Source organism: Erythrolamprus reginae, chromosome 3, assembly GCF_031021105.1.
Source record: "Erythrolamprus reginae isolate rEryReg1 chromosome 3, rEryReg1.hap1, whole genome shotgun sequence".
Taxonomy (NCBI): Eukaryota; Metazoa; Chordata; class Lepidosauria; order Squamata; family Dipsadidae; genus Erythrolamprus; species Erythrolamprus reginae.
Genome location: NC_091952.1, coordinates 70,075,199 through 70,093,413, shown reverse-complemented (window position 1 = coordinate 70,093,413; position 18,215 = coordinate 70,075,199). Strand labels below are relative to the sequence as shown.

At 40.4% G+C, this 18,215-nt stretch overlaps 1 protein-coding gene across 4 annotated transcripts in view; it reads left to right on the top strand.

Moving 5' to 3' along the window:
• The window catches only part of PPFIA4 (PTPRF interacting protein alpha 4), a 112,906-nt gene that overhangs the window by 40,588 nt on the left and 54,103 nt on the right, over positions 1 to 18,215 (top strand). For all 4 annotated transcript variants that reach the window (XM_070745757.1, XM_070745759.1, XM_070745760.1 and 1 more), the window contains exons 8-12: positions 3,037 to 3,171; positions 9,079 to 9,162; positions 10,898 to 11,029; positions 13,588 to 13,650; positions 14,208 to 14,299. In XM_070745757.1, coding sequence (XP_070601858.1) covers positions 3,037 to 3,171; positions 9,079 to 9,162; positions 10,898 to 11,029; positions 13,588 to 13,650; positions 14,208 to 14,299 — 506 coding nt within the window. The remainder of the gene's footprint in view (positions 1 to 3,036; positions 3,172 to 9,078; positions 9,163 to 10,897; positions 11,030 to 13,587; positions 13,651 to 14,207; positions 14,300 to 18,215) is intronic.

Here is an 18,215-nt window from a genome sequence, read left to right as displayed (position 1 = left end):
AAAAGCATTTCAATGTCAATCTGATAGGGAGCTTCATGGATGATGCACTCTATTTTTGAAGACCCATTTTGCTTCCTTAGCAGAACTTTATTCCTAGATATTCTTCTTCTTGAGATGATTTTTTTCCCCAAGAGCACTACTACTTTGCCTTCATGACTAGCACTATAGCCACTGTTCAAGTGAAAGATTGGCCTTGGATATTCTTGCACATAAACCTGTAGTAAAGCTACAGCATTTTAAAATAATGTTTAAATGTAAGGACAACTAAAATTAACAGGAAACCTTTTTTGAGTAAAAACTGTTTAAAGTTTTGTCTTTGCCAACAATTCCTTGGCTATTAAATTAGGTTCCATGCAACCTTTACACAAATGGGGCATCACAATTGAAAAGTCCTATTTTCTGATTGTGGAATATTTAGACAGTGGCCTATTATGTTGATTCATGTGGGAGAACACAATCTTTATGTACAGGTTCTAAGCAATACCTAATATTAAACTTGGTTTTGTACAGGCCTCAAATCCATTTTTAATATTCAGAGTGTTAAAACTACAAAACAGTAATTTTAAAATGTTTATATGGATTTGCTGCTGTGCTTAACATTTTATTTATATATTTAGGAAGATATTTAATAAAGTTTCATTATGAAAACTTTCTGAGTGACAAATACATTCAATAAAATATTTATGAAGGAACTTTATAATATATAAAATCAGTAGGGGTGTGCAAAACGTTTTGATTTTGAAACATTCTGAGTCAAAACATTCCATTTTGAGCATTTTTGAAATTTTCTCACAGTAGAAAATGCATTGTAGAATAATATAAAATGTGGCAGGCACAAGATCCCAAATAAAATGGCTTCGGCCTGACACCAAGTGTGATTGGACACACAAGGAATTTGTCTTTGGTGCATATATTCCAATGTACATTGGAGAAATGTACATAAAGAAAAAATAAAACATATTAATCAAGAATAGGATACTAATAAGCAATCAAACCATACTAGGAAACAATAAAACAATATAAATTGTAAAGATACAAGCAACATGGTTATAACCATAAGTGGGAAGAGATAGGTACTAGGTAGGATGAGAAGAAGAATATTGATACAATCTTAGTAAATGCTTTGACAGTGTTGTGGGATTTAGTTGTTTAGCAGAGTGATGGCATTCTGGAAAAAACTGTTCTTGTGTCTAGTTGTTGTGGTGTGCAGAGCCCTATAGCATCGTTTTGAGGGTAGAAGTTGAAACCATTTATGTCCAGGATGTGAGGGGTCTGTACATATTTTCACAGTCCTCTTTTTGATGTGCAATATACAGGTCCTCAATGGAAGGCAGGTTGGTAGCAATTGACTTTTCTGCAGTTCTAATTATCTGTTGAAGTCACTGTCTGTCGTGTTTGGTTGCAGAGCCAAATCAGACAGTTATAGAGGTGCAGATGACAGACTCAATAGTTCTGTAGAACTGAATCAGCAGCTCCTTGGGCAATTTGAGCTTTCGGAGTTGGCACAGAAAGAACATTTTTTATTGTGCTTTTTTGATAATATTTTGGATGTTAGGTATCCATTTTGTTGTGAGCCGCCCCGAGTCTTCGGAGAGGGGCGGCATACAAATCTAAGTAATAAAAATAAATAAATAAATTTTAAATCTTAAGATATGATAGAACATAGAAACTTGAAGGTCTCTACTGTTGATACTGTGTTGTCTAGTATTGTAAGAGGTGATAGTATATGTTGTGGTTGGCTCTGGCCCAGCTCCTGCCCCAAGGAATGTGGAGGTGGATGTGGGGAAAACATCCACATGCCACAGGTCTGTTTTGCTCCCGATAGAATCTCCTGATGAAGGCTCCTCTGATGAAGGAAGCATGAGTAGCAGGGAAGGGGGGAGTTTGGCAGACAGCCCAGGAGGAGATCAATCATCCTTATCATTCCTGGATTCTGAACAAGAACTTATGACAGATCCACACATGCGTAGAGTGATGCATAGGAGAGAACAACTGAAGGATTATTACAGGAGATAAGTGGGGCCACCTGTGGTTGGGTGGGGCTGCTGTAATTAGTGCTACAGATAAAAAGAACAGCGTGCTGGTTTAGCCTTGTGGAAGTTTATCTGATTCCTAGTTACGTCAAGATCGTGGTTTTTGCTGTTTCCCTGTTCAAGACTATGTGTGGACTTTCTGGACTTTGGAATTGGACTCAATTTTCCCAGTTACTGGGTGAGAAATTGGATTGCATTTAACCTGTGCCTTGTGTGTACCAGAAAATCCCTTTGACATTTAAAAAGGGAGTTTTTTCTGCTTTTCTGTTGATAAAGACTTTTGGTTTTCCTTCTATCGTGTGGTGTGTGTCTTTCTGGACTAATTACGGGCGGTTGGGACACGCCGGCAGAACAGTATAGGAGGGTTTGTCCTAAAATCTACCACCATTTTACAGTTTTGAGTATATTTAGTTCAAGATTGTTCTCTAGTTGTTCAACCTCCCATCTGTATGCAGATTCATCGTTGTCTCGAATGAGACCAATCATAGTTGTATCATCTGAAAACTTGAGTAATTTAAAAGAGGGCTCTTTTGAGATGCAGTCATTGGTATATAGAGAGAAGAGAAGTAGAGAGAGCTCACAGCCTTGGGATACCCCTGTGCTTATTGTACAGGTATCTGATGTGATTTTGCCTAACCTCACCTGCTGCTTCCTGTCTGTTGCGAAACTTGTGATCCATTTACAAGCTTATTGCCCATTTATTAAAACATGATCTTATTGGGCTTATAAATGGGCTTATTGCCCATTTATTAAAACATGATCTAATTTATTAAAACATGATCTAATGAACATAATGTAAATATTACACAATCCTATAGCAGTGATATACAGCTTTTTCTTAAAAAATCAGAATCAAAAGCATGTGTAATGAAAACCGACATTTAAGCTTTTCCTTTGTTTCTGGTTGGAAATATATGCATCAGAATACAGAACTCGTTTGGAACTATCCTTAGCATTTCTGGCTGCTGGTCTAACATTACTGCCATTCTGCATCATTCCACAGTGCGAAGAGAAAGCAAGGCATCTTCAGGAGCTTCTGGAGCTGGCGGAGCAGAAACTGCAGCAGACAATGAGGAAAGCTGAGACTCTGCCCGAGGTGGAAGCTGAGCTAGCACAAAGAATAGCAGCTCTTACCAAGGCAAGTAGACAGGACTGTAATAAGCTTTCAATAAAACCTAGGTCACTAGAGGGTTTGGCATCTAGGATTTTCTTGGGATGGAAAATAAGTTAGAAAAAGCCATGAACTACTCGTCTGTCTTCTAAAAACTGACTTTAAAAAATAAAATGAAATGAAAAGTTCAGATTTATTTATTTATTTATTATGTATACATACATACATGCATATATGCATACCTACATACATACATACATACATTATTATTATTATTATTATTATTATTATTATTATTTATTAGATTTGTATGCTGCCCCTCTCCGAAGACTCGGGGCGGCTAACAACAATAAAACAGACAATGTAAACAAATCTAATATTAAAAATAATCTAAAAAAACCCAATTTAAAGAACCATTCATACATACAAGCATACCATGTATAAATTCTATAAGCCTAGGGGGAAGGGAAAATTTCAATTACCCCATGCCTGATGGCAGAGGTGGGTTTTAAGGAGCTTGTGAAAGGCAAGGAGGGTGGGGGCAACTCTGATATCTGGGGGGAGCTGGTTCCAGAGGGTCGGGGCCGCCACAGAGAAGGCTCTTCTCCTGGGTCCCGCCAAACAACATTGTTTAGTCGACGGGACCCGGAGACGGCCAACTCTGTGGGACCTAACCGGTCGCTGGGATTCGTGCGGCAGAAGGCGGTCCCGGAGATATCCTGGTCCGGTGCTATGAAGGGCTTTATAGGTCATAACCAACACTTTGAATTGTGACTGGAAATTGATCGGCAACCAATGCAGACTGCGGAGTGTTGGTGTAACATGGGCATATTTAGAGAAGCCCATGATTGCTCTCGCAGCTGCATTCTGCACGATCTGAAGTTTCCGAACACTTTTCAAAGGTAGCCCCGTGTAGAGAGCATTACAGTAGTCAAGCATCGAGGTGATGAGGGCATGAGTGACTGTGAGCAGTGAGTTCCGGTCCAGATAGGGCCGCAACTGGTGCACCAGGCGAACCTGGGCAAACGCCCCCCTCGCCACAGCTGAAAGATGTTTCTCTAATACATACTTCTATGCCACCCTTCTCAACCGACTCAGGGCAGCATACAACATAATAAAAACAGTACAAAGTGTACAGTGGTACCTCTACTTATGAACTTAATTCTTTCCATGACCAGGTTCGTAAGCAGAAAAGTTAGTAAGAAGAACCAATTTTCCCCATAGGAATAAATGTAAAAGCAAATAATGCGTGCAAACCCATCCCAAAAGTCACCCATTTTGCCTTGCGCTGGAAATCCGGACTTCCGTTGCCAGCCAGAGCGCCTGTCCTTGCACTGCTGGGATTCCCCTGAGCCTCCCCCTGCTGGGATTTTTTGCTGGTGCCGCTGGGAATCCCAGCGGGGGGAGACTCAGGGGAATCCCAGCAGCACAAGGACAGGCGCTTTGGCTGGCAAGGGAAGTCCGGAGGCAGGGCATCCCAGTGGCGATGGCTCAGGTTCGTAAGTAGAAAATGATTTGTGAGTAGAGGCAAAAAAAATCTTAAACAACGGGTTTGTATCTTGAACTTTTTGTAAGTATAGGCGTTCGTAAGTAGAGGTACCATTGTATAAGAAATCTAATACGTATTAAAATATTAAAACTAGAAAAAAATCTTAAGACCCCATTTATTCTAAAAACAATCATCCACATTCATTCAACTGGATCTAGCCACTCATAATATTGGCTGGAGTTAGCTCTCAACACTCACGCCTGCTGGCAAAGATGAGTCTTCAAAGCTTTGTGAAAGACCAGGAGGGAGGGGGCAGTATGCATCTCTGGAGGGAGTTCGTTCCAGAGGGCCGGGGCCACCACAGAGAAGGCTCTTCCCCTAGGCACCACCAGATGACATTGCCTGGCCAATGAGACCTGGAGAAGGTTGACCCTGTGGGACCTAACTGGCTGCTGAGATACATGAGGCAGAAGATGGTCCTGTGGGCAATTATTAATTGGACCAGCATAAAGTTCTCTTAGGCCTATAATTATCTTAAGAAGTAGCTACTAGTGATGTAGAGTTAAGCTCTAACATGATTCAAATATTCTAGTTGATGCTATCCAAATCAGAAAAGCTCTGAATAGTTGAAGCACTGGATTGGGTTATTTTGAGTTAATATTTTTGGAACTGATTGAGAAATCCAATTTATATTCAGTTTGTGTATAGTTGCCTCCTACGCTGGTATTTAGGTAAGATTGGTTGTGCTGAACTTTTCAATGGATTATACAAGGCTTTACTGTTTAGTGCACACAGAATTTGGAGGGCAGTAACTGCTGTCCAAGGATGCTTTAAAGCACATTTTATCCCATTAAATTGTCAGACAGTTTGTGTGCTTATTTTAGTTTTGGGATTAAGATTCCATTTACCAAGCCTGTGGTATTGCTGCAAAGTCTGTTATTTGCACATAGATGCATTTAAGGAATCAGATGGGAGCATTTTGTATACTTCTTGAATGAAATATATACTCTCAAGGCTTGATATAAACCAGAACTATCCAGGAAATACGTGTTGTGTGGTTCAAATAGCTTTCTCAACCGTAAACTAATGAATTCAACAAGGAACTCATGTCTCTGCCCCTAAGGTTGACGGTCTATTTCTAGAATCTCTCAGAATAATTTGCTGCCTTTCCAAATATTTTATAAAAGTAAACCCACATTGGTTATATCCTACATCAGTGATGGCAAACCTTTTTTCCCTGGGGTGCCAAAAAGGCGTGGGAGTATACTACCGCGCACGTGCCCACACCCATAATTCAATGCCTTGGAAGAGTAAAAACAGCTCCCCCTCTGGAGGCCGGAAACGGCCTGTTTCCCAATTTCTGGTGGGACTAGGGTCATGTTTTGCCCTCCCCAGGCTCCAAAGGCTTTCCTAGAGCCAGAGGAGGGTAAAAATGCCCTCCCTCACCCCCCAGGGGCTCTTTGGAAGTCAAAAATGCCCTCCCAGAGCCTCTGTTTCGAGGCAAAAATCAGGTGGCCAGCACACACATGAAATTTATTTATTTATTTATTTATTGATTGATTGATTGATCGATCAATTTGATTTGTATGCCGCCCCTCTCTGCAGACTTGGGGCGGCTAACAACAATGATAAAAACAGCATGTAGCAATCCAATTAATAAAACAACTAAAAACCCTTATAATAAAACCAAACATACACACAAACATACCATGCATAACTTGTAATTTATTATTTAGATTTGTATGCCGCCCCTCTCCCCCATGCCTGGTAGCATAAATGAGTCTTGAGTAGTTTACGAAAGACAGGGAGGGTGGGGGCAGTTCTAATCTCCGGGGGGAGTTGGTTCCTGAGGGCTGGGGCCGCCACAGAGAAGGGTCTTCCCCTGGGGCCCGCCAAACGACATTGTTTAGTCGACAGGACCTGGAGAAGGCCAACTCTGTGGGACCTTATCGGTCGCTGGGATTCGTGTGGTAGCAGGTGTTTCCGGAGTTAAATGTTGGAGTTTAGCTAGGGCAACAGCTCACGTGTCAGCAGATATGGCTCTGCCTACCTTCTGTGGCACCCATGCCGTAGGTTCGCCATCACTACCTACATGCTTAGTTATAACTATATGGTATATAAGTGCAATCTTATGTAAGAACAAGTCTTCAACATTTCTCCCAACCTACATTTCCACTGCTGATTTGTTAATTCCTTAGAGCAGTATGTTTAGCAATAGGTAATGTTTGTGCCATTGATGGTATGCAAATAGTCACTGGATAGAGACATCTCCCCCAGGCTTCTATAGTTTTATGTATGGTATGCTTGTGTTGTATGTTTTTTAAATAATGGGTTTTTAGATATTTTCTTTTAAATATTAGATTTGTTCATTGTACACTGTTTTATTATTGTTGTGAGCCGCCCCGAGTCTGAGGAGAGGGGCGGCATACAAATCTAATAAATATATAAACTAATACATGTATAGGATAGGATAAATTTACAGGTAGTCCTTGACTTAACAATGGTTCATTTAGAGCAGTGGCTCTCAACCTTTCTAATGCCATGACCCCTTAACATAGGTCCACATGTTGCGGTGACCCCCAACCATAAGTCTAGTGCCAATTCTCCCAACAGAGCTTTAAGCTGATTGGCACGAAGGTCAGAGGGACACTCCCACTGTAAACGCCTGATTGGTCGGATTGTAAAAATATGTTCCAAGGCACCAGAATAGAAGCTTTAGTTCCTAACACCATGGGGAATTTGACTTTTCCCATGGTCTTAGGCGACCCCTGTGAAATAGTTGTCAACCCCCAAAGGGGTCCCAACCCCTAGGTTGAGAACCACTGATTTAGAGACAGTTCGAAGTTACAACAGCACTGCAAATAGTGACTCATGACCATTTTACATACTTACAATTGTTACAGCCTTCTCAAGGTCATGATCAAAATTCAGATGCTTGGCAACTGACTCATATTTATGACAGTTGCAGTGTCTTGGGGTCACATTTAAACTTTTTGCAATCTTTTGATGAGCAAAATCACTGGGGAAGCCAGTTTCACCTAACAACCATGTTACTAACTTAACGCTGCAGTGATTCACCTAACAACTGTGGCAACAACGGTCATAAAATGGAACAAAACTCACAGCCATTGTCTTGTTTAGCCACAGAAATTTTAGGCTCAATTGTGGTCATACATTGAGGGCTGCCTGTATTTAAATCAATGCATGGGAGAGGATGACAGAGACTGATAGAAGGGCAAGCAGTCCGTCTCAGTTTAGTGTCTTCCCAGCTTCTAGCTGCCGCCACCAATAAAATGAGCTAAAGGAAGCTGCTTATTAGAGAAAGATTGATCTTTGGAGTCATCAGTGGGGTTTACATTTCAGTAGTTGCTAGATTAGGGTTGTAGAGAAATTATATCTGGACTGAAACAGAAACTTCATTCTGATTGATTGAATATCTCAGAAGAAAATCAAGATTTCTTCTAAAACTGGAGTAAAATAAAGAGAGTCGCAGAATACAATTACAATGTTTTACTCAAATGAAAGTAAATATTCAGTTTTTTCTTTTTACTGAGATGCCAGTCAGTAATATATAATCACAGGCTAATATAAAAATGTTACTACTATGTACATTCATTCATTCACTCATTCATTCACTCATTCATTCGTTCGTTCATTCGTTCATTCATTTATTTGACTTCTATGCCGCCCAATCCCAAAGGACTCAGGGTGGCTTACAACAGCGGTACAAATACAATAAGAATAAATACAAAACCTAACTGGTTGGGTTTGGCAATAAATAAAACAAACCAAGAATGTATGCTTAAATGTATTGCAAACTATTGCTTTAAGAGTTAGTATTTCGGATTGCCATAAGAGGGAGCCAGAAGTGTGATTCTCTCTCTCTACTATTTCTGTTATTTCTCTGTGACTGCTGTAGTAAGAACTGTGTGTTTAAATGATAGTTTATGTATTTGTAAGCTGAACAAATAAGACTTATAGTTTTGTATATGTATTGACTGGTTTACCTGGGTATGACTATGACTGTTCTTGACTAAGAAATTTGCCAAAGTAAATAATATTTAATACTAATGTATCTGGATTGTATTACTGAACTATTACTCGTATCTCTGGATATCTACTAGAACTCCATGTTTCTTCTGTGTATGTGTATCTTTTACAACTCAAAGATACACATAATCTGAGACATACTCAGAGTATGTGTATCTTTGACAACTCAGAGATTGACAATCTGCACACTCCTTAACAGAAATTATAATTGTAGAAATTATTGTCAAAAACATTGTAGTTAAAACTTACAATAATCAGTGACAAAAGACATATATAGAAATATTCTTTAAAAAGCCAGGGATTTGTTTTTTACTTTGGTGGGATTCCAGTTCGGATTCCAGTTCATTGCTTGAGGTTGACAACCACCATTTTAGAGAATGTCTTTTTCTATGTAGGCTGAGGAAAGGCATGGCAGTATTGAAGAACGACTGCGGCAACTGGAAACTCAGTTGGAGGAGAAGAACCAAGAATTGGGAAGAGTAAGTTCTTTTCTCTAGAGAATGTAGCTTTATTTTATTTCAGGACAGAATACAGTGATACCTCATCTTACGAACGCCTCGTCATATGAACATTTCAAGATATGAACCTGGGGTTTAAGATATTTTTGCCTCTACTTCCAAACTATTTTCACCTTACGAACCCGCCGCCGCTGGGATGCCCCACCTCTAGGCTTCTGTTGCCAGGTGAAGACTCCTCTCGTTGGGAAATCCCACCTACGGACCTTCCGTTGCCAGCAAAGTGCACGTTTTCACGCTGATGGGATTCCCCTGAGGCTCCCCTCCATGGGAAACCCCACCTCCAGACCTCCGCGTTTTTGCGATGCTGCAGGGGAATCCCAGCATCGCAAAAACGGGCACTTTACTGGCAACGGAAGTCCGGAGTTGGGGTTTCCCAGCGAGGGAAGCCTCAGCGGAATCCCACTAGCGTGAAAACGGGCGCTTCGGCTGGCAAAAGGGATGAATTTTGGGCTTGCACGCATTAATCGCTTTTCCATTGATTGCTATGGGAAACATTGTTTCGTCTTACAAACTTTTCACCTTACGAACCTCGTCCTGGAACCAATTAAGTTCGTAAGACAAGGTATCACTGTATTGTCCAATTGAAAGTGGTAACTTGGCGTTACTTGTTATGTTTTCTTCTATGAATTAATGTTGTTTTTGTTGTTTTTACAAATGTGGTGTCACATGGAGAGCTTGTTGTGAGAAAGAATATCCCACATGGTTGTCTATGGAGATTCTCAGTCATCCAGGTCATGGTTATCCCAAAGGTCCTTTTTCAAGAGGCAACTGGACTTTCTTGGTTTTTCTTTGAAGACATTTCGCTTCTCATCCAAGAAACATTTTCAGCTCTGACTGGATGGTTGGATGGAAGGATTTATATTCCTTGCAGAAAGTTCAGTTGCCTCTTGAAAAAGCACTTTAGGTTCTCATATGGTTGTTTTACATTTTCAGCCACAATGTTAAGTTACAGTTAAGAGTGTGGTTGCTACAATGTATTTGAATCTGTGGCACTTAAGCAATAGAAGAAATCAATTTAACTTCATGTTTATTACAGTGATCCCTCGTTTTTCACTGGGGATGCGTTCCAAGACCCCCGTGAAAAACAAATTTTCGTGACTACAGGAAAGATATTTTTTAATGTATTTAACAAGTATTTGGCTTTAAAAACCCACCCTTTGCATTTAATAGTCATTCTATAATGTTTCTCAGCTGGAACTACATGTGATATCCTACCAGTTTCTTTAATAGAGTACAGTAGTACTGTAGAAGAATTTTATGAATTTTTAATGGATTTAAAAATTTTAATGGATTTAAGCCCCCTTTGAAAACCCATGAAATAGCGAATCCATGAAAGATGAACCGTGAAGTAGTGAGGGATTACTGTATATGCAAATGTAGTATAGTTACTTACATAGTAACTTATATGTCCTTACTCCCTCAAGAATTGCCTTTTCAACTCTTCCATTTGTTCATGGTCATTGAATTCACTATTGTCCCATGCAAAGGAAATTGGTGTCTGTAGCAATGGGATTAGATGCTCCTTTATTTAGTCAATGAAATGACCTTGAGATTGTTGTAAATATTTTCTTACTTTGTAATGGGCGAGTTGTAGTGAATAGTAATTTCTGTTTTCTTGAATCATTAAGGTTAATTTTAATGCAGTGTCAGAGCAAATTGCTTGGGAATGTTTAGCTGACCTTGATATGCCCCACAGGCCCGTCAACGGGAGAAAATGAACGAAGAACATAACAAGAGGCTCTCTGATACTGTGGACAGGCTGCTGAGTGAATCCAATGAGAGACTTCAACTTCATCTTAAAGAAAGAATGGCAGCCCTTGAAGAAAAGGTATAGGGCAGAATGTCTTTTTTTACTATTTTATATTCAAATAGGAAAATTAATTTTGCTGATAACTAAAATGGACCCGGAATGTTCATAACCGCCCAAATCCATTTTTAAAAACAGAAGCCAAGACATTTATTTATTTATTTTATTTATTTATTAAATTTGTATGCCGCCCCTCTCCGCAGACTCGGGGCAGCTCACAACAGTAACAGAAAACAATATATAATACAAATTCAAGAATTAGAAAGCTAATAACCCATAGTTTTAAAAAAAAAACCATGCACACAACATACCATACATAAACAGTATAGGCCTGGGGAAGATATTTCAGTTCCCCCATGCCTGACGGCAGAGGTGGGTTTTAAGGAGTTTGCGGAAGGCAAGGAGGGTGGGGGCAGTTCTAATCTCAGGGGGGAGCTGGTTCCAGAGGGTCGGGGCCGCCACAGAGAAGGCTCTTCCCCTGGGACCCGCCAACCGACATTGTTTAGTCGACGGGACCCGGAGAAGGCCAACTCTGTGGGACCTAATCGGTCGCTGGGATTTGTGATGGATTTGATGGATCATATCATAGATGTTTTGAATACAGGTAATCCTTGACTTGCAACGGTTCATTTAGTAACCATTCCAAGTTACAGCACTGAAAAATGTGATTATGACAATTTTTCAGTTACGATCTTTGCAGTGTCTTCGTGATCATGTGATAAAAATTTCAGATGTTTGGCAACTGGTTCATTCATAGGACTGTTGCTGTGTCCCAAAGTTATGTGATCATCTTTTGCAACCTCTGATAAACAAAATCAATAGGGGAGCTGCAGTAGTGGGATTCAATTTTTTTTTACTGCCAGTTCTGTACACATAGCTTGGTGGGCGTGACAGGAAAAGGATACTGTAAAATCTCCATTCCCTCCCCACTCCAGGGGAAAGTTACAGCAAAATCCCCATTTCCTCCCATCAGCTGGGACTCGGGAGGCAGAGAATAGATGGAGGGAGGGGGCACTCAGAAGTGGTATTTACCAGTTCTCCGAACTACTAAGTTTTTCAATACCGGTTCTCTAGAACTGATCAGAACCTGCTGAATCCCACCTCTGGAGACAGATTCACTTAACAGTCTGGTTACTAACCTATCGAACACAATGATTCACTTAAACAACTGCGGCAAGACAGATTGTAAAATGGGGCAAAACTCACTTAACAAATGTCTCGCTTAGCAACAGAGATTTTGGGCTTGATTGTGGTTGTACGTTGAGGACCACCTGTAGCAAGTGTAGCAGCTGTATTCAAACCAGTGATTTCTGTAGAGGGCATATTAGAAAATTATTTATGCTGCCTTGTATTAAAGCATGGGAATAGGTTGCCTAAAGGAATTGATTATTTGCTGCCTTAGTTTTTACAGGACTTTGCCTTCTTTCTGGGATTTTTCTCTCTGTTCTTATCATGAACTATGCAATATGATTTAAATAGCTGCTGCAGTAAATATGGATTAGAATTCTGACTTTTAAAATCTTTTTCGAAATGCCTTTATCCCATTGAGCCACGTTCACATCCTGAATTTCTGAGAAACTTATCATATTTTTCTCTGTACGTGTATATGTATGTGTGTACAGTCACACACATACACTATCAAAAAGCCAGAGTTTGGCTGCTTGAGATGCAGTTTGAGAGTTCATAGGCGAGAAAAGTACAGTGATACCTTGTCTTACAAACTTCATTGGTTCCAGGACGAGGTTCGTAAGGTGAAAAGTTCGTAAGACGAAACAATGTTTCCCATAGGAATCAGTGGGAAAGCGATTACAGTGATCCCTCGATTATCGCGAGGGTTCCGTTCCAAGACCCCTCGCGATAATCGATTTTTCGCGATGTAGGGTTGCGGAAGTAAAAACACCAGATGGTGGAGTTTGCGTGGGCGGCGGGGAAGACCCAGGGAAGGTTCCTGATCTGCTCGGCAGCGCAGCAGCAGCGAGCAGACGAAGATCGGGGTTTCCCCGCCGCCCACGCAAAGGGGAAACCCCGATTCGGCTCCTCGCTGCGCTGCCGAGCAGATCAGCTGCTGGGCGGCCGAAGGAACCTTCCCTGGGTCTTCCTCGCTGATGCCCCCGCTCGCCCGCCCGCCCGCCGCCCGCCAGCAAGAGGGGGAGAGATAGAGAAAGAGAGAGAAGGAAAGAAAGAGATGAGAGAGGGAGGAAGAGAGTGTGAGAGAGGAAGAAGCAAGATAGAGAAAGAGAGAGAGAAAGAAAGATGAGAAAGGAAGGAAGAGAGTGACGTCATCGGGTGGGAAAAATCGCGATATAGCGTTTGGCGAAGAACGAGATCGAGAAAATCGAGGGATCACTGTAATGCATGCAAGCCCAAAATTCACCCCACAGCATTGTGGGAAAAGATTTCTGGTCCATTTTCATAAAATATTTACAATTTTTCCATTTGTCCTATGGTTAATCTGCCCTATAAGAGTTTGACAAGTAATTAGGCAGTTGGATGGAATTGGGATCAGGCTAGACAGGGAGAGAGATTTTTACTCTTTGGCCATTATGATATTCTAACTACTCATCTTTTGCTTTTTAAAGAATACATTGCTGCAAGAATTGGAAAATACTCAAAAACAGATTGAAGAGCAGCACCATGACAAGGTAAATACTATTACAATCCTTGTGAAAGAAATACAAGACCTATTTATCAGAATTACTTTTGATGTCTTCAAGTAACACAGTCAAAAGATATCAAATAGTCATACTGGCATGGCTGATAGTTTACATAGTAATAACTGACAGTGAATGTAACTGTTGTATAATGAAGCATCTAGTGATTCTTTTTCTGATTAGAAAAACATAATGCCAACCTCTTTATATATGCAAGTGAACCAAAAGTAAATTAAATACAAAGTCATAATCTAGAAAATATATTGTTGAGGCTTCCATTCAGTAAAAATTTAGATAAACAGGTCACATAGGTGAGATTTATTCTATATTTAGTTACAGATTCTTCTCTGAAATAGTATTTTCTAATACAGTTTCAGCTTTTTTGGAAAAATATTCTTTCCGTGTCTTACAAAGAGTATTTTTCTCTTTCCTGCTTTGTTTCATTGTTATTTGCTTGTATGCTAACTTTACAAATGCATTCGCTTTGAAAGTTAATGATAATTGTCTAGAGATTGTAGAGAAACAATTTCTGCTTTTATTCTGACCAGCGGAGGCTGTCTGATGAAATTGACAGGTTGAGGCTAGAAATCGACCAGTTAAAGGCAAGAAGTGGATCTTTACTTGACAGCGTACATACCAGGTGAGAACAGTCATTTGCTTTTGGTTTTATTAACACTTTCAGAAATTAATACAGTGTTCCCTCGATTTTCGCGGGTTCGAACTTCGCGAAACGTCTATACCACGGTTTTTCAAAAATATTAATTAAAAAATACTTTGCGGGTTTTTCCCCTATACCACAGTTTTTCCCACCCGATGACATCATATGTCATCACCAAACTTTTGTCCGCCTTTAATAAATATTTTTTTAAATAAACTTTAATAAATAAACATTGTGAGTAATAATCTAAATGGTTGCTAAGGGAATGGGAAATTGCAGTTTAGGAGTTTAAAGTGTTAAGGGAGGGTTTGTGATACTGTTCATAGCAAAAAATAGTGTATTTACTTCCGCATCTCTACTTCGCGGAAATTCGACTTTTGCGGGCGGTCTTGGAACGCATCCCCCGCAAAAATCGAGGGAACACTGTACTTCTGTGAGGAGCACCTTTAACTATGATTCTTTCTAGAATAACAATTAAGTCGGCTGAAAAACCTCTCCGTGGGAAGTTTCTTGCACCTTTTTGAGTTTTTCCCATTGTTGGGGTAAAATGTGTTCATCTAAACTTTTTTTGGGGGGGGGAGATTTGTTATCCAATAGAGACTGTTCCCCTTTATTAACTCCAATGTTATTGTGATAGATACTGTATTGTTTTTATGTCTCAGAAGCAAAAAGGCTACTTGGATTCAACTGAGTCACAAATTGTATTTCTATAAGGCAGTTCAAAATCGTATTTTCCACTTATTCAGTGGTTGCTTCGCAGCAACGTGCATTTTATAATAGTCTCATGTACTTTTGGATTTTATTATTAAGTTCTGAACTAATAAGTTTGGGTTTTTTTAAAAAAGAAAATCATGATTAGAATCTTGCATACTTGGGAGAACAAAGGAATAATTTATAGTTTTACTTCTTTGTGTACTTTTCTGTTTCAAGGTGGGAAGAAAACCTCACTTTCCCCCAAATAATTATTATGGGCAGAGGGGAAAGATTGGGTTCAGGGACAGCACATCAAAGGACACAATGCCAGTAAACTAGTCATCTCCCTCTTAAACACTTTGGAACAAATCCAGGAGATCAACCTCACGATGATTCATTTACTGGCAGAAAAGTGGTATTTTTTCCAAGGACAAAATGTAACTTTGACAACTCAGACTGACTCCTGGCACCTGGAAGAGGCTCTTACCTGAAACCCTGAAGGAAAAGCTGTTGTTCTTTTGAATTGAAGTCTGATTTGGTTTAAGATAGCATTCCATTCAAGATTGGAGAAGGATATGTAATCCTGATTACCAGATAAGAAAAATAAATAATGTTTTTAAATTCAATAATATTATTTTGTAAATCTGATCAGAGTTGATTACTAGTAGGAACATTATTTTAGGTAAGAAGGATATTATAGATGCCACTAATTTGGGAGCCAGACTTTGAGATTTGAAAACCCTGTGAAACTTTTACAAAATTATGAAGTAACTTGTAACAACAAATATCTATCTATCTATCTATCTATCTATCTATCTATCTATCTATCTATCTATCTATCTATCTATCATAAAGGGGCGGGCTACCAATTTCAGTCCTAGTCCGCGCCCATGCCCGGTGTGTGATTCGGCTTCTGTGCATGCTCAGAAGCTCAATTTCACGCGAAAACGCGCGCACATGATTTCCGGGGGGTTTTCTTGCTTCCGCACATGGCTGCAAACCTGGAAATTGGAAACGAGCTGCCGGTCACGACTGACCAGCAAAATAAAGAAAGAGCTGCGCCGCAATGCCTCCCAGCCCACTGCCATCTGCCCGCTGCTACGCTGCCCCCCACCCCCTAATGCCAGCACAAGTTATGGGAGCTGCTGGCTCCCATCGGCCGCTGTGTTGTCAGCCTCTGACACGCCACCCCCCGCTACCTGATGCCGCCGAGCGATGGGAGCTGCCAGCTTCCATCAGTTCGCCACATTGCCATCCGCCACCATGTCTGCCCCTGACACCAGCACGAGCGATGGGAGCTGCCAGCTCCCATCGGCCCGCTGTGTTGCCAGCCACCGCCACGCCACCCCCTGATGCCGGCATGACCAGCCTGCCTTGCTCCACCACGCCGCGGCTCTTACCTTCGATCTCCTGGTCGATGGGCCCTGCATGGGGAACAGGCAGAGTGGCCTTGAGCTCTGTGCTGTCCCATGTGTGCCGAGAGATGCCTGCAGCGCGGGAGAGCAGAGAACAGGCCACCCGGCCGGAGATCGAGTGGGCAGCTGTTGCTTGCTGGTCCCAGCTACCACTCTAGGCGCTGCAGCGAGATTTGGCTGCTGTGATGTGCAGCAGCTGAAATCTCACGTTGATGTTCTTGCAGCAGCAAGATTTTGGTAAAAATTGCCTTTTCTTTGCTTCTGTGCATGCGCAGAAACAAAAACCTGGAAATTTTTACCGGAATTGCGCCGGCTGGGCGTGCACGGCGTGTGCACGCCCAGCGGCAATGGAGCGGGCCTACCCTCTCCGTTGCCACTGCGGGAACCGCATTCTGTGCATTCCGGGTAGTAGCCCACCACTGTATACATACGTACGTACGTACGTACATACATACATACATACATACATACATACATACATACATACATACATACATAGAAAAATATATTTTTGGGGGGGAGGGATATTAAACTCTTTTACAATAATGACTTTACATCTTGCTGTATGTTCCAGGAGGGTGTTTGACATTCTTCTGCATTTTCAGGTTCCAAACCAAGTCTAATAAAATTTAAAAGAAGGGGAAATCGGCTTGTCAGATATCTATGCAGAACCAGGTGTCATTATATCACAACAGGAAGATCATCAGGAAATTGCAAGGATAGTGTCTAGACTGGTTATTTAAAAAAGAATCCTACAAGACAGAAGGGGAAGCTTTTTGCATATTTTAAATGAAATAAATTGAATGATGAATTTTCCCATGTAGTCATTATAAATAAGGTGATCTTTATTCAGATAAATTTTATCCTTATCTTAAAATCGGGATAGTTGCTATAATTTTGGGGTCCAGTAGAGGGTGCATTTATGTAACATGCCAACAAATTAAGTAAAGCAGTCAAACCCTTAAAATGCAATTGCTTTGTTTAGTTTTTATTTGGCAATGCTGCTGCAAATAGGAATAGGAGTTATCTCTGTATAGTGTCCTGAACTCTTTTGATCATGCCATTTATAATTCATATGCGAATATTACTTCAGTTTAATATAAAAAATTGAAATCATTATCTGGATTGTCAACTACTGTATGTAGATTTCACTTTGTAGCTGATTGTTTTAACCACTGTTGATGCTATCTTACCAAATCAGACTCCAATTCATCTATTGTAGAGACAGAATATTATGAGGCGCTCTGCCTGAGAAAAAATGTGCACTCTTGCCTAATTGAAAAGGAAAATGTACAACATTTTTGTAAGCTTGCTATTTGTTTCTTAGCAAAATGTATGAAATACATGTTTATGTTTAGTCATTGTGGTCTAATAATAGAATATTATTTCTGCCTAAGCTTTTTGCCTGATTAATTCCTGGTTTAAGTAATACTGTACTGTATTCTAATTGGAGGAAAAGGGAGACCAATATCTCCAAATTAAGCTGCCTCTTGATTGGATAGTTGATTAATGGGTAGCACATATACAGTTTCGAAAATAGGAATTGATCTTCTGTTTTAATCTTCCTAATTAATAATTATTTTTGGTTCTACACTTTTTAATTATTTTGGGTTTATTTTGCTCTCTGTGCATCACATTCCATTTATGAAGTCTCCACCTGTACAAAAACCCTACCAAAATGGGTGGGGTGGATGGGGGTAAATTATACTTCACCAACACCCTTGAAAATGTTCAAAGATACTTCACAAGAAGAGCCCTTCATTCCTCCACTCGAAACAGAATACCCTACG